The sequence below is a fragment of the Peromyscus leucopus genome, chromosome 3 (assembly GCF_004664715.2).
Source record: "Peromyscus leucopus breed LL Stock chromosome 3, UCI_PerLeu_2.1, whole genome shotgun sequence".
In the NCBI taxonomy this organism is placed as follows: Eukaryota; Metazoa; Chordata; class Mammalia; order Rodentia; family Cricetidae; genus Peromyscus; species Peromyscus leucopus.
The window spans coordinates 124,484,566-124,507,905 of record NC_051065.1 but is presented as its reverse complement, the minus strand read 5'-3'; the positions used below and the strand labels follow the sequence as shown (position 1 = coordinate 124,507,905).

Below are 23,340 nucleotides of genomic sequence, written 5' to 3'. Positions count from 1 at the left end.
TTCAGTTCCTGGATTGTCTCCTTGAAAGACTTCCATGATCCACCCAGGCACTGGAGGCAGTGCTGACGTCCACGATCTGTGCTGCTGCCAGAAATCACTTTGATATTCATGATCTGAGCTGCTGCCCTCCCCAAAAAACAGAAACACCAAGTCCAATGTGTGTGGCCCATACTTACTGGAGCCTAGTCAAACTCCCAGTGGCCAGTCCCTTAAAGAAAACTGAGTCCTTCCCCACCCCTACACCATAAGCCATCAACTATGAAGCGTTACACTTCAGCATCTTTATCACAATTTGTAAGAACTATCTTCAATAGCTTCCTGTCTGGACTGTTTCTTTTTCGTGTGTGTGTGTGTGTGTGTGTGTGTGTGTGTGTGTGTGTGTGTGTGAAGTTGTCACAGAAGCCTTCAATGTCTCTCATTCCCAGTTATGAGCCTGCACTCATCGATACCATTGCAAAAAAAGCTTCCCTGCCCACAGCGGAAGCAACTGGGTGCCACACTGGGCATAGCTTGAGCACATGAGACCTCAAAGCCCGCCCCCATAGTAATACACTTCCTCCAACAAGGCCATACCTAACATTGCCACTCCCTATGGGCCAAGCATTCAAACACAAGTTTTATGGGGGTCAGACCTATTCAAACTACCATAGTGCATATGATCATGGTGGGAAGCATGGCAGCAGGCAGGCAGGCAGTGCTGGAGAAGGAGCCGAGAGTTCTACATCGGAACTGGAAGGCAGCAGGAGGAGAGTGACACTGGGCCTGGCTTGAGTGATCCTACCCACTGTGCCACACTTCCTCTAACAAGGCCACATCTCCAGTAATGCCACTCCCTGTGAATCTATCGTTTTCATTTTCATTCAAACCACCATACCCTCCCTTCTAAGAACTCCATATTTTCCTTCACTGTTTATATTATTTTATTATTTATCTTACTTGAGAAAGGTCTTCAATGGCCTCTAGCCTCATACTTGTTATATAGCCTGGTCTTGAAGTTGGGCTCCTCCTGTCTCAGATTCCTTTGTGCTAGGATTACAACTGAGAGCCATCTCATTCGATATAAATTATCTATATCTATATATTTACTGCTGTTTTCTTGTGCTTGATGATGTTTTTTATTGTTTGTTGTTATGTTCACTTCATTGCTAAATTCTTTTTTTCTCCTCTGAAACAATCTTTCTATGTAGCCTAGATTGGCCTTAAATTTGCCCCAGTTACCCAAATGCTAAGATTACAGGTATGTACCACCAAGTTGGATTCACTGTTAAATCTTTAACCAGGATAATTCTCATATATACTAATGGTACAACCAATCTTACCAAACAGATGAATGAAAACTATAATGTTATCAAAGGGAAACAAAAACTGTCAGGTCAACAGTGTACTCATTTATATCAAAGCAATTCAAACAATTAGAACATTTTATAATTAAAAGAAAAGAAAATTTGAGACCTGGAGATGTAGCTCAGTTTATAGAATTCTTACCTAGCATGCACAATGCCTTTAGTTTCATCTCAGTATTACATAAAACAGATGATGTACCACACATCTGCAACCCTAGCACTCTAGAAACAGAGGTATGATGATGAGAACCGTGCTCAGCTCTAAAGGGTGTCTGCATCACACCCTGTCCCTGAAAGGCTCAGGGGTCATTGCAAAAGAGGGAATGAAAAGATCGCAGGAGCCAGAGTTTGAGAACTGTTGTGAAACTGTTTTCCATTTAGGACAGGGCCATTTCACAAATGAACTCACAGTGGCTGTGGTTGCCTGCACAAGAGCAAGACAGTCAGAATTCCAGCATGGATGGAGAAAGGATTCATAAAGTCCCACTTCTACCTGAAGAGTAATTTGTAGCTGATGGCTGCTGGATGAGGGAGAGTTGCCCATGCTCCAGTAGCTGGCCCTATCCTTTCACATACTGCCAGCACTAATTAGACTCAGTGTGCTAAAATGAATGAATGAAGGGAGGGAGGGAGGGAGGGAGGGAGGGAGGGAGGAAGGAATATGGACATCAGTTGGGGAAGGGAGGGAGGGGGAGGGAGGGAGAGGGAGAGGGAGAGAGAGAAGGTATATACATCATAGGTGTATAAAATTCTCAAAGAATAAATAGAAAATACATGAAAAAGAAGTTCAGAGCAATCTGAACTCAAAGTCTGAGGCCAGTCCAGGAATACAAGACCATGTCTCAAACAAACAAACAAACAAACAAACAAACAAACAAACACCTCAGAGTTACTATTGATGCTCTTACAGAAGAACTGGATTTGGTTCCTAGCATTCACATAGTAGCTCAGAACCATCTGTTAACTCCATTTCTACGGGATCTAATGCCCTCTTATGACTACCACTAGTACCAAGTATGCACATAACATACATGTAAGCAAAATACTTATACACATAAATCTTTTAAAAACGTGAATACACTGAACCCCATAATCACCAACATTTTTAAGCAAAGTTTTAAGTTCTGTGTTTATCTGTTTTGCTTTATGACATGGGGTCACTATATAGACTACATTATCTTCAAACTTGCTATATTGTTCAGGCCGTCCTTAAATTCAAAATTTTCCTAGGTCCCCCTTTCAAGTGTCAAGGTTACTGGCAAAAGTCATCCTCCCTGATTAGTATTAAGATAGTGTTTTAATATAATCATTTAAATGTGAACTTGGATTTGATCTCTAGTACTTCAAGGGAAAAAAAAAGACTGTAGGGTTAGGGGCTTAGCACAGTGGTAGACTACTTATCTATAAGCACCAAGTCCTGGGTTCAGTCCGTAGCACTGGGGTGAGATGGTGGGAGGCAGAATAAAAAGCAAACAAAAAGGAGAGGATGCTGAGGAAGATCATGTATTTGAGGCCAGTGTTGGATTACATACTGAATTCTAGCTCAATCTTAGTTTTAATTATTGAGACCCTGCCAACAACAATAACAAAAATGCAAATTGAAAAGAAAGTAATAAAGAAATGTGTCTATTTATAGTTCTGTGGGAAAAAACCCTCTGGTCTTTAGAGTCTTTTTTTTTTTTTAACATAACAGAATTAAAAGTCAAGCACATACCAAGGATCAATTAAATTTAAAGATGTAAATAGATACTTAATGTTCACATACTGCCTAGTTAACACTGTAGGACATTTACCTTCTTTCATTCAACTAGTCACTCAGTTAAAACACATGCTTACTTGTTATTGGTTGGTCCTGATGCCAAGACATCGGACTGTAACTTTGGAAAGAACCCTTGCTCATATTTGCCTTGGCCGATTTTCATATCAAGTAGATGTGGGTGAATTGCAGTATGATCCATTTTCATCAGTCTTTGTTCAATTGACTGGGCTATAAATTAAATTTATAATAAATTAGAGGCATTTCATTCCTAAAAAAATGCTGTATCATACATTCATGTACCTAGAGAAAACTCAATTCATCCTGCCACTCTGAAACAAAGTTTACAAAGGTCTTTGGTATCAGAAACATGAGTATAGAAAGATTAATTTTGCCAGGCGGTGGTGGCGCATGCCTTTAATCCCAGTACTTGGGAGGCAGAGGCAGGCGGATCTCTGAGTTCGAGGCCAGCCTGGTCTACAAAGCGAGTTTCAGGAAAGGTGTAAAGCTACACAGAGAAACCCTGTCTTGAAAAATAAAAAAAAAAAAAGAAAGAAAGAAAGGAAGAAAGAAAGATTAATTTTAAGTAAATATTGGAAATATTACATATATATCTACAAGGAGCGTAAAACAATGTAACTTTTTAATAATCAAATTTCTAGGGAATATTCAGAAATTATCAAATGCCTGCTTTGTGAGGTCAGAGGTTTGGTCTACTGTTAAGACTTTCAAGGGTTTGTGTCAATATTGATTTGTGGTGATTGGTGAGGAAAAAGAAAATTATATTACTATCCCTTTCTTGTTTTTCTACATAGAAATCACAAGGCTCTGGAGCCACAGTATCAGCAGCAGATAGTCTGCGCCTCTTGGGTTCACCTGCAAATCAAAATTCTTTTTGGTTAGAGGAAAAACAGCAGCAGAAACACATAAACACAAAAACACCAGTACCAGAAACAACACCCATCTCTATGTCCTTTTTTCTTTTTTTGGGGGGGAAGTGGGGGATACAATTTTACCAATGAAAGAAATAATGGAGCCAGGCCTGGTGGTACAGGCCTGTAATTCCAGCTAGTCAGGAAGCCAAGGGAGGAGAATTGTGGGTTCAAGGCTTTCCTATGCAGTTTATTGAGACTGTCTCAAAACAAAGAAGTATAGAAAGTATGCATGCATGTATGCATGCATGCATGCATGTGCTGTGTGCACCACACTAATCTATGACAGATGGGGACATAGACAGCAGTCTCCTTTTACTTTTTCAAGTCTTTAAATTCCTGGGGAACTATGGCTTTAACCTAATCTTATTTTCATGCATGCTAAATCTATAATGGTATATTTTCAAAAGTGCTTCACACAATTTCTGAGATGAGAGTGGGATTATCAGGCTCCAAGGGACAAAGAGAAAATCCATTTTAATTGGTAAGACTTCCCAGATGCATATTAAGCTAAGGAATTGGTACTTCATTCCATTTTAAAAATTCTGTCAGAAAGAGAGGAATGGAGCTTTCCCAATGAGGTATTCACATAACTATTAAAAGCACTGGAAATCACAATTCTCTGAACAAACAACTTCATTTATTCTATCTCCTTGGTTTCTAGAAACACACAGATTCTTGCCACTTCCTGAAGGGATTCCAATGAATTGCCCTATACGTAGGAATACAACAGGGATGCTTTGAAGACTGCATACAAGTTATCATTTAATATTTCTTTCATTAAAAATGCTAATACAACTTTATTCCTCCTGTGACTGAGCTACTTACATGAAGATGGGAAGGAAGGTAAGCACACAACAGAAGCACAGCAAAAAGCTGCAAAGCCGCGGTGTCCTTTCATCCAGTACAAAACTTGGTCTCAAAAAAAAGCGTCACTTTTTTTTTTTTTTTTTCTGAGACAGGTTTCTTTATGTAGCCCTGGCTGTCCTGTAACTAGCTATGCAGACAGGCTAGCCTTGAACTCACAGAGATCTGCCTGCCTCTGTCCCAAGAGTGGGGATTAAAGGTGTCTGCTACCACTGCCCTGCAAAAGTGTCATTTTTTATTGAATGGAAAGAAATAAAAGGATATATATTTCTATTCAGCAAAGAATGGGTTGGGAACTAGGGATAAATGTGTAAAACTACATGAATTGGTAAATTTTACATATTTGTTAATGAATAAAACCACTAATAAAAGAATAAGGCTTTTGGTACTAGAAATCAGTCAGATCTGGATCAAACTCATGGCTCCATCAAGAACTAATTATAGAACCACAACCAAATTCTTTACCCTCTCAGTTTCCTCCTCACCACAGAATGACGATGATAAAGCAATAACAGAAATCAGTTGTGCACACACCTGTCATTAAGATTACATATAAAAAGGCATATGAAGACAAACACTGGCACAGTGACTGGAACATAGGAAAGACTCAAATGTTGACTATTAGTAGGATTATTTATTTAACAGAATGCATTTCATGACCACTCAGACCAGGAAAATTCACCACTCTTTAAAGGAAATTGGTGTTAGGGCTGGGGGAGCCTTTAATTTGAATGGAAAAATCCAGAGATTTAATTTCAAGACATGAAACTATATAACTATACCATAAAGCAAATATGTACTGTTTTAGTTACATAAACTAGACAGTGTCTCAGATTTCCTTTTGGTTTTGTTTTTATTTTAGACAAAATCTTGTTACATTACCCAGGCAGGCCTTAAACTCCTGGTCCTTCTATCTTGGCTTCCGAGTGCTAGGATTCAGGCATGAACCGCCATGCCCAGTTTTAGGTTAACTACATTAAGTTAACGCCTAGAGACATGAGGTGACAGGTAAAGAGCCAGCATCAACAGCAAGACAGAAATTAACACCTTTTCCTAACACAAGAAAATAACAAAAATCTGCATATTTTGAATGTCTATAGAAATAGGGATTCACAGAAATCTGAAGTATAAAAATACTTCTTGATAATACCAGAATTAGTCACGATGTCCCAAAATAAAAATTAACTTTAGCCAGGCAGTGGTGGCACACGCCTTTTATCACAGCACTTGGGAGGCAGAGACAGGAAGATCTCTGAGTTTGAGGCTAGCCTGATCTACAGATTGAGTTCCAGGACAGCCAGGGCTACACAGAGAAACCCTGTCTCAAAAAAAAAAAAAAAAAAAAAAAAAAAAAAAAAAAAAAAACCCAAAAAAAACCAAAAACCCAAAAAACAAAAAACAAAAAAGAGAGGGAGGAAGGGAGGGAGGAAAAGAAAAGAGGAAAAAAAGAGAAAGATAATTAACATTGTGTTGTATAAGTCAACAGTCCATAAAAAGAAATGATCATGGATTTTTTTTAAAGGCATGGTAAATATACCTGCTTCTTTTAAACTGCTGCATTTCTGATATATAGATGTCCGCAGGGTGGGTGTAGGCGCCCTTACATTATACAATCTTATCTTTTCAATCCGAGAATCAAAGACCCGAAGCAGAGGGTCTTTCTCTTCCCATTGAGACATGATTTTGTTATCAATAAAGGTGGCAAACATCTGTGTTTCAATGAAGCGTGAAAGAAATGGCAGGTAAGGCTCAGGCTGGTCGGAGAGGAAAGAAGCCTGTAATGAGATAATTAGCAAAGTCTTGCTTTAATGAGGTCATCTTAATATTCTATAAGATGAACACGAACAGTCTGTTGTTAAGGTTATTACTTTTCAAACTTATAACACATAAAACTGACACGACATTTAAAGTCTTGTAAATCTGTTTTTCCTTTTCTCTAAATTTATAGATTTTTAGGTCACTTAAGACTTTAGCATTGATCTTACCTTTGAAAACTGATTTATATTAGTATCCTGATGACCATTATGCAGAAGAGAGGACATCATTAATGAATGATGGTCGATAAATTGTTATACAATGGATTATCAACCATTCACTTCACTTACCATTACATTTTGATTCTTCTTCCCAGTGGGTAATCTCTCCAGTTCTCTGTTCCTAGCCTAGGAAATGAACCTCTAACCAAAAGGCCATGAGACGAGTAACTGACTATGTGTGTATATAGTGTCTATGGGTGAAATTCTTTTGGTCATCAGGCAGATGTTTTTCTAGGTTCACTCTTCTTGTTAACTCAAGATTAAACTCCTTCCATACTTATGTTGACACAATTGTCTGAGACTTAAAGAGAGAGAGAAAACATTGCCTAAAAAAAAAAAATCATATAAGTGGATCTTCAAAAATGTACAAGCCGTTCTTCCCTCTTACTTGTTTGATGCAGTAAATTATAACTGGCTTCTAACCTAAGCGTTCACATTTTTGTGTTCTCTTTAGGTTCATGTATGATGTATGTAGGAATTCTAATCTTGGTTAAGATGAGCTGAAACTTGTAAGTGAATTCCTATTCCAGTTACTGGGTTGGTTTTGTTTTTCATTTTTTTTTTTTTTTTTTTTTGGTTTTTCGAGACAGGGTTTCTCTGTGTAGCTTTGCGCCTTTCCTGGGACTCACTTGGTAGCCCAGGCTGGCCTCAAACTCACAGAGATCCGCCTGGCTCTGCCTCCCAAGTGCTGGGATTAAAGGCGTGCGCCACCACCGCCCGGCGTTTTTCATTTTTTTTTAAACTATTCAAAGTTAGATGCAGTGTGTCAGAGCCAAAAGGAGAAAGATGGAAGGATAGTTCCAACATAAAGTTACTGTTTTTAGTATTTATCAGGTTTCTTCCAAGCATATTTAATTTTTCCATTTTATTACTTCAGGGGATTTTTAATAAAAGCTTCATTATATAATCCACTTTTCAATTTAAGTGCTTCCATATATTTGTACTTATATAAGTACAAATATCCAGATGGACTCATAGTAGTCTCTAGAAATCAGTTCATCTCCTTAATGTTATTTCATAGATAAACATCAAAGTTACTTTTTATAGGGCAGATATAGCCCCCCTTTTGAAAATGGGCCAAACATCTGGCTTTTCATGTTCAGATTCTTGTGTTCTCTAAGACTTAAAATCAACCAGAACTTGGTGTTCAAGACTACTATGCTCTGCATATTTCCTCGGTGAAAAATAAGATGACTCTAATCTTCTGGAATCCAACATGAAATTTTCAGTTTCTTAGGGGTTATACAGAAAGAATTACACTTCTAGTATGAAACTACATAAGAGTAAAAAAAGAACAAGGTACTAGGATATGAACTTAAATCAAAATTTGAATTGCCTCAAAGATAGATCATGAATGTATAAGATTAGTTCTTAAACAGGAGAAAAAGTATAATAAAAACTAAGCAAAAATGAGAACAGGTCCTAGAGAAGAAATATATTTGAAAAGTGACTTCTTAATACTAAAGAAGTTTAATCAGGCATAAAGTACACCAGCAAATTCTGATGCACATAGTATATTATCCCCCATAAGAAAAAATATGACCAAGTCAGAAAATAATCTTTGATACTACACAAACATAAATACCTATCTGTCAGATGCTCCACAATTAAACACTCAGCATCTTGGAGTGTGATAGCTCCTTTGGGAGGTCTTTCATGACATATCCTAACAGCAGAATTATGCTTGTTCAGTAACAGAGGCAGAGGACTGAACTGCATCCCGGTGACCTAAAGGCCTTCATATACATCTCTAGTGTTTTTGTCTGTTGGAGAAATCTGGGGGTACATGAAGAACACTGGACAGAATACAGTAAACCTTAGAAAGAAGTTTCAGAGGATAATAATAAGCTGCTACATTTTCTCGTCTCTTCTTCTAAAAACTTTGGAACATAATCTTAGACTAAAAGTCATAAAACCAAATTTACTCACTTGCTCTCTTTTTTTACCGAACCCAGGGCCTTGAGCTTGCTATGCAAGTGCTCCACCACTGAGCTAAATCCCCAACGCTTTTTTTTTTTTTTTTTTTGGTTTTTCGAGACAGGGTTTCTCTGTGTAGCTTTGCACCTTTCCTGGATCTCGCTCTGTAGACCAGGCTGGCCTTGAACTCACAAAGATCCATCTGCCTCTGCCTCCCCAGTGCTGGGATTAAAGGCATGCGCCACCACCGCCCAGCCACTTGCTCTCTTTTAAGATACAAAAGATATAAAATTAGGTTTATGAAGCTGAACTATTACCTTTACATGAACAAACTGGGTGTTATGTCATTGTTGAAGACTAAACTATCAGTGAGAATTTCTTAGAAAAGGAACAGGCAGCCGGGCGGTGGTGGTGCACACCTTTAATCCCAGCACTTGGGAGGCAGAGGCAGGGGTCTGTCTGTGAGTTTCAGGCCAGCCTGGTCTACACAATGAAATCCAGGACAGGCACCAAAACTACACAGAGAAACCCTGTCTCGAAAAACTGAAAAAAAAAAAAAAAAAAAAAAAAAAAGGAACAGACTTAATTTTTCTAGACTTTGACATAAAACAACTGTAAATAAAACTTACAGGAGAAGACTAGTAAGAATCAAGTTCATATATATATATATGTACATATATATATATACATATATATGAGATATTATAGCAATTTAATACACAATTCAAAGACCAGTTTTATGAGCCATCTATTTGTTCTTTTGTTTTTGAGACTGGTCTCATGCTTCCCAGGCTGGTCTCAAACTTACTACGTAGCAGAGGATGGTCTTGCATTCCTGACCCTCCTGCTTCTACCCCCCCAAGGATTTACTTTCTTGTAAAACTATTTTATCTAACATAAAATACTTAATGGGATGGAAAAACCTGTGCTTAAAAGGTTAAAAAGACTAGTAATATAGGCTGTTAATAATCATAAAGAGGAAAACTATGGTTCTTTTTACTTTGTCAAAGTTCTGCATCTGTTCCCGGTTGGTCAGCCAGGACTCCATGTCCTGGGCAGTCTGAATTACAAATGCTTCATAATCTGCAAACATCTGTATAAAGCGGCTGGCAAAGACCTCTCGCAGTTGTACGTTGAGCTGGTAGTCCCTCAATTCTGCCTCTTCACACTGTAATTTTAAATCCTTTTCTTTTTCACTCAAAGAAGCCGTGAGGTCCATTTTTTCCACTGTCACACCAGTCCTATCAGCAAGAGCCTGGAGGCGGGCTATGGTTTCGTTGCCCTTCATTAACTCATACATGCTAATGTTATTGGTGGGGACATTGCCGTTCTTTTTGTCATTAACCAAATCTTTCAGAACCATATTCTTCAGTTTGGTGGCACTCTCACTACAATGAAGGCTCCCCTCAGGAGGAATCCCAAACTGGAGAAGAACTTCAGACAGCTCTTGAATAAGATCCACTTTATTGGGGAACTGTGGGAATTCTTCAGGCAATTCAATAAAATGGTTGTCAATATCCACAAAGCACAGATTGGCCTGAAATGGAAAAAACAAAAATACAAAGGTTTTGTGAATTGTAAAAGACTGACTGATTACAACCTAAATGACTTCAGAGGGCTCCAATATTGTAGATCCAGAGCCAAATTATCCTGGGCTATTTTTAGCCTACTAAAATAGCATTACTGCCCACCTGTGATTGGCCTAACATCTTTATAAGTTAGGAATTTAACAATGACCATCCTAAAGGCTAAGAACTGTTGCAGAATATTTGTACATTGTGAAGATATGTTTTTGCCAAGGCACCTTTTGATTGTTTTAATAACGAGCTGAATGGTCAGTACCTGGGCAGGAGAGGATAGGCTGGATTTCCAGGGAGAAAGGAAGAAAAGGCACATGGATTTCACCATAGACTCTGAAGAAGTCAGACATACGGACAGAACAGAGTTAACTGAGACACGTGGCAGAATGTAGATTAAAAAAGACAGGTTAGTTTATGTTATAAGAACTTGTTTGGAACAAGCCTTAAGCTAAGGCTGAGCTTAATTAATATAATTAATAAGTCTCCATGTCATTATTGGGAAGTTGGTGGTACAAAAAATACTCGTTACAAAGAATGTCATCAAATAATATTTGAGGACAATAGCAGAGATTTCCCTGTTTTGCTGTAACCTGCTTACTTAATTTTTCCACCAATGCATTTGAAAAATTCATGAAACTGTTATCACATTAGAACATGGTTATTTGGGGTCATTTAAATCGGAGCTCTCAGGTAAAGGTCACTCATATTTGGCTACAGAATAAACCATCTCTTATTCCCTTTAAGGTGAGAACAATATTTTTATGGTGACAACTTAAAGTAAAAGAATTTAAAGTTCTAAAATATTGTATTATAAACAGAAATAAATCATACCATGTTTAAACCATTTTAAAATAGAGGATCCCAGGCTAGTCTTGAATTTGCTCTACAGATAAGATGAACATGACCCTGGTCTCCAGTCCTGTCAGCTTCCACCTCTCATGCCCTAGGATTTCAGGCACGCACCACCATTATTATTCTTTACACTGCATTTTTTGGCAGGTATGTGTAGTGTTGGGAATTGAGACTGGGGCCTTGGGCACGCTAAGCAAGTGTTCTCCTGCCCTCTATCTTTTATGATAATCTTCTCAAGGCTCAGAATTTTATGTATGAGTGAGATGCCAAGGATTGTAACAAGGGTCTTCCTCACTCTAAGCCCATGCCCACTACACTGAGCTGCATAAGCCAAAATATGAGTTTCAGAATCTTTTATTCATTAATTTTTTTCTAGTATATAAGATAACTTGTTTTATTATGATATTTTCATACATTTATACTTTGATCATGTTTGCCTTTCATTTTATTGAATTATCTTCATTACTTTCTGTAGCCAGGGGCTTTTCTGCATACTGCCTGGTTCTGTAGCCACTTACAAAATAATCACTCACAGGCTTATATTAATTATAAACGTTTGGTCAATGGCTCAGGTTTATTACTAACTAGCTCTTACAACCTAAATTAACCCGTTTCTATTAATCTATATTTCACCACGTGACTGTGGCATTACCAGTCTGCTGGCATCTTGCTCTTTGGGCAGCTGGATGGCGTCTGTCCTGACTCCACCCTTCTTCTCCCTGAATCTCTGCTTGGATTTCCCACCTACCTATATTCTGCCCTGCCATAGGCCAAAGTAGCTTTAGTCATCAACCAATAAAAGTAAAACATATTCACAGCGTACAGAAGGACATCCCACATCAACTTCCCCATCTCTATCTCCATTTCCCTCTTTGTCACCTAAATCTGCCCCTCCTTCATGTTGTTAGGTAGCTAATAAGATGTTATCAGGCATGGAGATCCCTGAAATAGATCTTCCTTCCATAACTATGTCTGGATGTTACCTCCCATATCCCAATCTCAAGATCCAGAACATCAGGAGCAGGACACAGGCCAACAACTGATATCCAAGAGGAGCCCTGTGAGAGCCCAGTACCAGTGGCACAGTAGAAGACGCCAGAGGCCTGAGCCAGACCAGTGACTGTGGCAATGAACACTTGCAGGTGAAGATAAATGGACTAAAGGGTAGACTGTGACTCAATGGGCCACACTACAGCTTCCAGTACAAGATTCTTCTCTTTCTCTTTTTGTTTGTTTTTGTTTCGGTTTTGGTTTTTTTTTTGGGGGGGGGGGAGTTGCAAGGGCAGAGGGTGGATCCAAGGGAACAGTGAGATGAGTGAATGCATGATGTGAAATCCACAAAGAATCATTAAAATTAAAATAAAAAAAAAGATTTAAATATATGAAAGGGAGAAAGGTGGAGGTAGCAAGACTTTTCTGAAACTCACTAAGGGTAAGTTATTCCTTCCTGGTAAAGTATGGCTATTTTATATAGATTATTTATTTTTCTTTAATATTCTTTAATTTACTTGTTACATGATTTTTGGTTGGAGAATGGTGGCACATGCCTTTAATCCTAGCTCAGGAGGCAGACACAGGCTAATCTCTATGAGTTTGAAGCTGGCCTGGTCTACAGAGCAAGTTCCAGGACAGCCAGAGCTGTTACATAGAGAAACCCTGTCTCGAAAAACAAAACAAAACAAAAAAACCAACCAACCAAATAAATAAAATAAAAATCTTTTTCTACATGATTTTTGGTCACAAGAATACTTTCTGAGTTCTTTATCTCTGGCTTGAGGCAGAGACATGGTATTCGAAATTGCTCAAAGACAGACATACTCCTGTAAATTAATCCAAACTGGCCTGTGGATCATCGTGATGACTATTCTTGGTTGTCAACCTGACTCCATCTAGAATCAACTAAAACGCTAAAATGGCTGGGCACACCTGTGAGGGACTTTTTGCTTAATTGAATCTTTTCAAGTGGGAAGACTCACTGCTAATCTAGATCTTTATTTTATTTTATTATTTTTTTAAAGATTCATTTATTATATATATAATATTCTGTCCGCATATATTCCTGCAGGCCAGAAGAGGGCACCAGATCTCATTATAGATGGTTGTGAGCCACCGTGTGGTTGCTGGGAATTGAACTCAGGATCTTTGGAAGAGCAGCCAGTGCTTTTCACCTCTGAGCCATCTCTCCAGCTCCCCTTATCTGGATCTTTGAGATGGGAAGTCCACCTTTAATCTGGGCTATACCTGCGGTTGGCAGCCTGTAGAAAGGACATGGGAGAGGGAAGTTTGCTCTCTTTGCCTACTTGATCTCACTCTTGCTGGCAAGTCCATTCCTTCACTGGCATTAGAGCCTACTTCTTCAGGATTCCAGCATATATTGAAGACCAGCTGAGATATCCAGCCTTGTAGACTGAGCAACTACTGGATTCTTGGACCTTCTGTTGATAGATGGCCATTGTAGACTAGCTGGACAATAGCCTTTAAGGCATTCTACTAACCCTCCCTCTAAATAATAATAATAATATCTAAATAATAATAATAACAATAGCAATAGTAATAATATATAATTATTGTACATAATAAATAATATAAAAATAAATGCCCCCCCCCCATTTTATAAGTTCTGCTCCTTTAGAGAACCCTGACTAATACAATCACCTAGATAGGAAACCGCCTCCCAGGAAAGCTGTCTGTTACACTTAAAATGTATTTAAGAAGATTGGAGAAATAACTGTCGCTTTAATGAGATAGGTACTCACATACACCAGAAGCCCTCCCACAATGCAGTTGTTTATAGATTCTCAATGCTAAGCTTTTTTTCTTTCAAGGAAGGTATAACTTGTTTTCTTTCTTCTCTTTTTAATTTACCTTTTCAGATACAGGCCAAAATTCTAAGTTGTCATACCTCTGAGTATCTTTACTATCTTTCTGAAGCCCCTGACTCCCATGCAGGTGCTAGAAGAATTCCATTGCTGAGTCTGCCCGTTTTGTAACTCAAAACACATCAGTTGCTGATTGGTGGTGGCAAACACCTTTAGTCCCAGCATTTGGGAGACAGATGCAGGTGGATCTCTGTGAGTCTGAGGCCAGCGTGGTCTACAGAGCGAGTTCCAGGACAAGCTCCAAAGCTACACAGAGAAATCCTGTCTCGAAAAAACCAAAAAACAAAAAACCACATCACTTTCTTATCTATATGGATCTTCCCAGCGACTGATAAGGTTTCCATTGTGCCTACAATAGTTTTTCTCTCAAACTCTGTCTTTAAGTTCCTTTCTGAGTTGTCTTACTTTATCAATGAGACTAAGGATTTGCAAAGGGGGTTCACAGTTCCCTGGTAATAATGCATTTTTAATTTTATTTATTTACTTTGGTTTTTTGAGACAGAGTTCCTCTATGTAGCCCTGGGTGTCTGACTATATATACCAGGCTGGCCTCAAACTACCTAGGCAATTGAAATGACTTTGAACTTCCTGTCTCCACCTGCCAAGTGCTCTTACAGATTTGTGCCACTATGCCTAGTTTACTTTCATGCCTTAAATATATATGTACACATATTATTAAACCTAGATTGTGTATGAGAGTTTGTTTTCCTCTCAGTTACCCTCTCAACCTTCCCATTAGGCCCTTCCTCTCCTTACATAGCCACTCTTCTACCTTCATTGTATGTGTGTATGTACATGTATGTATGTGTATGTATATATATGTGTGTGTATATGTATGTATATATGTGTATGTGCATATGCACTAAAAAATCTAGATTCCACATAAGAAAGAAAACACACACAATATTTGTCTATCTGAGCAGTCTTATTTCTTTAACATGATCTCTAATTCATCCATTTTCTAACAAATGACGTAACTTCCTTTTTGTGGCTGAATAAAGTTCCATTGTGTATGCAAGCCATATTTTTCTTTTTCTTATATCTGTTGATACACAGCTATATTGATTCCCTATCTTGGCTATTATGAATAGTGCATCAATAAACATGGATATTCAGGGATCGCTGAGGTGTTCAAAAGGAAACACATTCCTTTGGGTGTATAGCCAGGAATGCTATAGCTGGGTCATATGGTAGTTCTACTTCTAATTTTTTAGTAATGTCCATGGTGACTTTCATATTAGCTATATTGATTTACATTCCTGTCAACAGTATGTTTTGGTTCTTTCTCCACATTCCCACTAGTATTTATTTCCTTTCCTTTCTTTTCATTTTTTAAGATTTATTTTTTAAAGACTTATTTTTATTTTATGTGGATTGGTGTTTTGTCTGCATGTATGTCTGCGTGAGGGTGTTGGGTATTGGATCCCCTAGAATTAAAGTTACAGACAGTTGTGAGCTGCCATGTGGGCTCTGGGACTTGAATCTGGGTCCTCCGGAAGATCAGCCAGTGATGTTAACTGCTGAGCCATTTCTCCAGCCCCGCTTTCTCTCATTTTTTGAGACAATGTATCATCTAAACCAGGCTGGCCTAGCTTGTTATGTAGCTAAGGTTAATGCTTCCACTTCCCAAGTCCTAGGAGAACAGCTGTGCCAGCTTCAGAAAGTATTCTTCCTTCTCTTCTCTTTCCTTCCCTTCTCTTTCCTTTCTGTTTTTCTCCTTCTTCCTCCTCCGACAAAAAAACTCACTCTTTCACACCCACCATGCTGGGAACAGAACCCAGGGACTATGTTCTAACTCAGGCTGTATCCCCAGCACCAGAAGATATTCTTGGGTTGATAAAACTATGACAGAAATCAGACAAGGTATCTCCTGAGTATCTGCATAAGAGCTGCACTCTCTCACCCTCATCATCCCCACATACTCCCTAAGAGATGATGTAACAAATGGCTACTAACATCTATCATTTTGGAATCATGAGGAAAGGGAGTAGGTGGTTAATTATAAGTCTAGGCAGTTACATTAGCCACCCAACAACTAAAATCATACTTTCCTAAAATAATAATTTTGTAAGTGACATTTTTATAACTATTTTTAGAAACTCTCTTGCTAGATTTGGTCATTATTTTATTTCAGTTTTCAGGGGAAAGGGTAGGAAGCACCACTAGTGTGCACATGTAAGTCTCTTTTAAAAAGACTGCCTTATTTTTATTTATTATTTATTTACTTTCGTTTTTTGAGACAGGGTTTCTCTGTGAAACCCTGGCTGTCCTGGGGCTCGCTCTATAGACCAGTGTAGCCTCAAACTCAGAGATCTGCCTGTCTCTGCCTCCCAAGTACTGGGAATAAAGGTGTGCACCACTACCACCTGGCTTATTTTTGTCTTTTTTGAGACAAGGTCTGTTACAAGATATTTGATCATATGGTTAATCCCGAGATTGTGTTATTAGCTGGAAAAAAACTGTTTCTAGTTGTGGTGTGGTTCAGCCACAGCAGACACCTTTAATCCAAGAGCTTTCTGCTTGAATATTGTAAACAGGATTAAATAATTCAACCATAGTTCAAGAGGCAGAGCAAGCAACCAGTTGACAGGAAAAAACCATAGAGAGTAAGAGAGAGTCAGAAGGATGGATAGAGAGATGCACAAGAAGTAGAAGGGAGAGACACTGAGTTGGAGGAGTTTTGTTTAAAAAAGCACAGGTGAAAGCTTTTTCTGGGACATCAGTAGAGAAAGAAGGTCAGCTGGGTGCTTCCTCTGCCTCTCTGGGCTAGTAGGCTTTCACCCCAGCATCTGGCTCCTGAGTCTTTATTGGTAAAATTGGAAGTTTAAGGTTTTGTTTAAAAAACAACAACAAGGGTTTCTCTGTGTAGCCCTTGCTGTCCTAGAACTCTCTATGTAGACCAGGCTGGCTTTGAACTCACAGAAATCCACCTACCTCTTGTCTCCCAAGTGCTGGGATTAAAGGTATGCAATACTACATCTAGCTTAAAATAGACTATTCTTTTTAATGTCTACTTCTCCTTAAAATTATGTAAAGCTGGTTATTTCATTTCACTGTAAAATGCTTCGAGTGAAGAGACATGCTGTTACCTTTTTCTTCCAAAATACTGATGCTCTTCTCCATTCCCTCCATCCCCAGACAGGGTTTCTCTGTGTAGCCTAGCTGCCCTGGAACTCACTCTGTAGACTAGGCTGGCCTTGAGATTCACCTACCTCTGCCTCCCAAGTGCTAGGATTAAAGGCGTGCACTACCACACCTGGCCAATGATGCTCTTAATATATGGTTTCTATACAGAAACACTGCTTACTTTTACAGTTGATTCATGTTATTTCATATTATCCCATTATATGAATAGATGAGTTTGTATATTTATTAAACAGTGTTGAGCTCATGATTGGGGAAAAAAAAACAACTAGAAAATCACAGACATTATTTTGAGGGCTTTTAGAAATGTTAATTGGGGCTGGAGAGATGGCTCAGAGGTTAAAAGCACTGACTGCTCTTCCAGAGGTCCTAAGTTCAATTCCCAGCAACCACATGATGGCTCACAACCATCTGTAATGGGATCTGGTGCCCTCTTCCGGCCTGTAGTCATACATGTTGTATACATAATAAATAAATAAACCTTTAAAAAAAAGAATTGTTAATTGTCACATCTTTAGAGTCAAATGATACAAGCAGAGAAAGATCTTCCAATTGTATGTATACTAAGTGGCATTAAAATATTTCAACAAGTATTCATAGAAACCAGAAAGAATTTATATATTTAAATACATTTCCTTATATCATTTGATAAACAATTTACAATATATAATCAATAAAAAACTAAAACAAGCCAGGCGGTGGTGGCTCACGCCTTTAATCCCAGCACTTGGAAGGCAGAGCCAGGTGGATCTCTGTGAGTTCAAGGCCAGCCTGGTCTACAGAGTGAGATCCAGGACAGGCACCAAAACTACAGAGAGAAACCCTGTCTTGAAGAAAAAAGAAACTAAAACAACATTAAGTCTTTAAACAACAAAAAATCCATTTGGCTAGTCTGTTTTTTTTTTTTTTTTCCTTTGGAAATGTAAAGTCTTTAATTCTTGCCAGGCAGTAGTAGTGCATGCCTTTAATCCCAACACTCAGGAGGCAGAGGCCTGTGAATCTCTGAGTTCAAGGTCACCCTAGTCTATAGAGTAATTTCCAGGGCAGCCAGGGCTACACAGAGAAACCTTGTCTCAAAGTGGGGGGGGGGGCGGGGAAGAGGGAGGGGAGGGAAGAGAGAGAGAGAGAGAGAGAGAGAGAGAGAGAGAGAGAGAGAGAAGAGAGAATGAGAATTTAATTCTTTGAACCAACAAGATACATTAATATAATTAAGGAGAAAACAAGAAAATTCAGGGAACAGAGAAGGAAGATAAATTAGGGAGGAGAGAGCAGACAGCATTCCTCCACTCCCTACACCACAGACAGACAATATGCACATTTCATATGGCCTCAATCAAGCTATTTCCCCTGTGGTGGTCTGAATAGGTATGGCCCTCACAGACTCATATGTTTGAATGCTTGGCCACAGGGAGTGGCACTATTAGGTGTGGCCTTGTTGGAGGAAGTGTGTCACTGTGGTGGCTGGCTTTGAGGTCATCTGTGTTCAAGCTGGGCCTTGTGGATCACAGAACTCTCAGCTCTTGCTTTAGCACCATGTCTGCCTGCATGCTGGCATGTCTCACCCTGGTGATAATGGACTGAACCTCTGAAACTGTAAGCCACCCTAATGAAATGTTCTCCTTTATAAGAGTTGCAGTGGTCACAGTGTCTCTTCACAGCAATAAAACCCTAACTAAGACATCCCCTTGAATTGCAAAGTTAATTTTAGCAAGGCAACATGGATAACTGATTATAGCACTTGCTACTTAGTATGATGGCTGTGGCTTAGTGTGTTATTTTATATTCACTTTTTGTTTTGTTTTTTGTTTTTTTTGAGACAGAGTTTCTCTTCGTAGCTTTGTGCCTTTCCTGGATCTTGCTCTGTAGACCAGGCTGGCCTCAAACTCACAAAGATCCACCTGCCTCTGCCTCCCGAGTGCTGGGATTAAAGGCGTGCGTTACCACCGCCCAGCTTATATTCACTTTTTAAAATGAGAATCCCTATGAGAAGTAAGAACAAGTTAAGCTCAGTGAGAGGGATTTTATTTAAAAAGGTGACAATTAAATAGCTAATAATGTAATTAACCATTTTATATTTTAAATAGGCCATACCATTCTCATCAATATTTCATTTCAAAGCTTTCCATTCCAATTTTGAATAGCATTAACAAGAGCTAAAAATTACATTTAAAATGCTTTGAAGAATCTTTGATTATTTTATTCATAAGTATTTGAAAATACAATGCAGAGAAAGCAAAGTAAACTAAAGTGCTGAGGGAATAGGGTTAAAATTTTCGTCCCACAGACCATGCCAAGTTAACTTTAAGAACAGGCTGATCACTAGCCTACAGCCAAAGATGGCAAGCAGTAAAGCATCTACTGCTTCCATTATCCTGTGTGCTGAGAGATATTACTTTCTATTCAATGGAGGTAAAAAACAAAATTTAACTCAATTAATAAAAATGATTTTAAAGGAATGTTAAGTCTGGACTATATACAGCTTATGTTATGACGGCTATTCTTTTTTTTTTTTTTTTTTTTTGGAGACAGGGTTTCTCTGTGTAGCTTTGACACCCTTCCTGGAACTTGCTCTGTAGCCCAGGCTGGCCTCGAACTCACAGAGATCCACCTGCCTCTGCCTCCCGAATACTGGGATTAAAGGCATGCTCGACCACCGCCCGTTATGACAGCTATTCTTGTTTGTCAACCTGACAACATCTGGAATTAACTAAAATCTCCAAAATGGAGGGGCACATCCGTGAGGTATTTTTGCTTAATTTGAAGTGGGAAGATCCACTTATAATCCAGATCTTTTGAGGTGGGAAGACCCACCTCTACTCTGGGCCACGCCTTCTTCTGGAAGCCTATGTAAGGACACGGGAGAAGGAAGCCTCCTTCTTTGCCTGCTTGCTTTCGTCCCAGGAGCAAGTCTACTCCTTCACTGGCATTAGAGCCTATAGATTCATTCTATAAATTCTGTTACTCTAGAGTAGCCTGACCAATTCACTGCTTAAAAACAAAATTTACAGCATGAGGATGGGAAAAAGTTAAATGCTTTTAGAGTAACAAAATGGTAATATCAAACTATTATTGCACCACCTTCAGGAATGTAAAGTTGTGAAAATTTGTTATTGTCCTTCTTTGAAGTATATTAATTAATAGCTGTGTTATATCAAGTACCAGAAGAAACAGTTTGCAGGCTAGGGTTCAGGCCCTAACCAACAATACATGGGAGATTCAGATATAAATACTGTACAAAGACAATGTTACACAATAAAAGCCATGGCCTAAGTCAACAAGTAGCATGCACTTCATCATTAATGACCAGCTTTACCTCTTGTGGAAGTTCTAATTTAGACCGGTCAGTTCCTTCTTTTGATTGAAGACCCATCAAATAAGGGACAGGGGCATCAAGAAAATGTAGCAGAGAGGCAGGGAGGATGGGTACATAAACATGCTGCCACTGAAATGGGAACAAGAGTGTGGTAATGCCTTCTGCCACAGTCATCAGACGCTGATAATCTGTACAGAACCAGAGAAACAAAAGGGGAGAATTCAGTGAAAACAAGTGCTGCAGTAGACCTAAAACATCAGGAGAACACGGTGTTAGAACAAACACTTTGGACTGGAGAGACAGTCACCTGTCCAGCGCACTCACTGTTCTTGCAGAGAACCTGAGTTCAAAGCCCAGCACGCCTATGGTGGCTCACAAACAGCACAAACTCCAGTTCCAGGGGATCTGACCCCCTCTCCTGACCTGAGGCTACCAGACACATGGTGCACATATATGCATGCAAACAAAATAGTCATACACATAAATAAATCTTCAAAAAATTGAAAAATATTTTTTCACGATCATGGAGAAAGTAGGTCAGTTCTAGCTCATCATAGAGTTAAATTATTTCCCTGAATAACCTGCAGAAAGTATGGGACACCATCACCACTCTTGCAACCAGTGGCAGGTGAGTAATCCTGCATCCTCTCCCTCTTCTCACCTGCCTCTCTCTCCAGGGTCTTCCTATACAGACCAGAATTCAGAGATCAGCTTGTCTCTGCTCTGCATTTCCAGTGCTGTGATCAAACACATGTGCCATTATGCACACACAGCCCTGAATTCTCTTTAAATGTGGAGGAATCAAAAACTAATAAACTGTTCTTGCTATCTAGCCTTCTAAAAAGGTACAATACTGTTGCTATGAATCACTTTCATGTATGCATATGCCCATGTATCTCCAATTCAGAAGCTAATTTTTCTTTTCTTGTATAGATGATCATGGCTACATCTTTGATAATCTGATTATTTTAGCACTTATTTTGTAGGTATAAAAAGAAATCAGAGCTAGATGGTGGTGGTACATGCCTTTAATCTCAGCACTCGGGAGGCAGAGGCAGGTGAAATCTCTGTGAGTTCCAGGCCAGCCTGGTCTACAGAGTGAGTTCCAGGACAGCTAGGACTACACAGAGACACTGTGTTTCAAAAAAACAAACAAAGCTGTGTTTATTAGTAATTGTAGAGAAGGAGTATGCATACTCTTCAGGAACTGTGGAACATCTTAGTGAAGAAAGACCATTATAGTATTTGGGACTTTGTAGGATAATTTGGGGCTTTCAGAAAACAGAGACTTGCTTTGGATAGGAAGCTGTCAGAAATGAAGGAACTCTGTGACCAGGTAGGTATCTTGTCTCGGGGTATTTGAGCAACCTGTGTGAAGATGTGCTGCTGTTTTACCTTGCCTGCCTAATGCATCTGATTGGTTTAATAAAGAGCTGAATGGCTAACAGCTAGGGAGGAGAGGTTAGGCAGGACTTCCAAGGCACAGAGAGGAGCTCAGGGTTAGAATCTGGCACAGCAGGAGATGCTAGCGAGATATGGGTGGAGTCAGACATACAGAATGGAGAAGAGGTAAAAAGCCAAGCCATATGGCAGAAAGCAGATTAATAGAAGCAGGTTAATTTAAGTTATAAGAGCTAGCTGTAAACAAGCCTAAACTAAAGGCCAAGATTTCATAAATAATAATAAGTCTATGTCATTATTTGGGGGCTGGCGGTCCAAAGAAAGCCTGACAAGAAAACCAAACTACAGTATCTTAATAAATTTGATCTATAGTGAGTATAAATCTGTAATTGGGATTAGGAACATAGGCTGGTGGTTGAGCATTTGCCTGGTGTGCATCAGAGAGCCCCTGTTCCGTGTGTGTGTGTGTGTGTGTGTGTGTGTGTGTGTGTGTGTGTGTGTGTGTTTTATGGATCACACAATAAAACTGTTTGCTATTCTCTTGTGGTTGCTTGTCCTACAGAAAAGCATAGCTTAGATGTGAGCAGCAGATTAATAAATAGAAACAGCAAGGGCTATCAGTTCTAAGACATCAGTGTCTGATTTTATATTTCTTTCTCCATCATATGCTAGATAATGTGAAAGGTAGCTTGGAGTTTTAAGCCAATTATGTGCCAATTATTCATTAAATAGTCTCTCAATTACAAATTCATCCAGCTGTAATTGGTTGACCTCTTAACCATTTTGACAATGAATATAATACTAAGCTTTGCCAGTAGGGGGCAATGGAGACACACTACAGGGGGAAAGGGTTTTTTGTTTGTTTCCTGGTCCCAGTGGGCAATCTGTCTTGCTGCCTGAAGGACCAGCAGTGTGGGTATGTGAAGACATCTGGTGGCACACTGCCATGCCATATGCCGAGAATGAGCAGTCAGTGGATACCTCTTCCTATGGTCCTCGAATACACTGTATATGCAGACCTCATATCGCAGTGATATCCAACAAATCCTGTGGGTCTGTTTACTAGTCACAGACAACATGGGCCCTGGGTTTTGTCTTGTTAGATCAGTGACCAAGGATCAGCTCTTGTCCAGTCAACATACTGACAAGTAATCTACTGGTCTTCTCCACACCTTATGAACAGAATTTCTTCAAGAGGTATCCACTACAGCTTTGGGGTATTGGGTTCCCACATTTAAATGTTTGTGCTTTATTGAGTATGCTTCAGAGTTTATCCCTTTATAGTTTAGTTTCTAATACAGCTTAATAATAATTCATATA

At 39.1% G+C, this 23,340-nt stretch overlaps 1 protein-coding gene across 6 annotated transcripts in view; it reads right to left on the bottom strand.

The window, feature by feature from the left end:
* The window catches only part of Dennd5b (DENN domain containing 5B), a 136,291-nt gene that overhangs the window by 49,456 nt on the left and 63,495 nt on the right, over positions 1 to 23,340 (bottom strand). For all 6 annotated transcript variants that reach the window (XM_028892419.2, XM_037203964.1, XM_028892416.2 and 3 more), the window contains 4 exons: positions 20,620 to 20,807; positions 9,852 to 10,388; positions 6,436 to 6,673; positions 3,180 to 3,330 (listed from right to left, as the gene is read on the bottom strand). In XM_028892419.2, the coding sequence (XP_028748252.1) occupies positions 3,180 to 3,330; positions 6,436 to 6,673; positions 9,852 to 10,388; positions 20,620 to 20,807 (1,114 nt within the window). The remainder of the gene's footprint in view (positions 1 to 3,179; positions 3,331 to 6,435; positions 6,674 to 9,851; positions 10,389 to 20,619; positions 20,808 to 23,340) is intronic.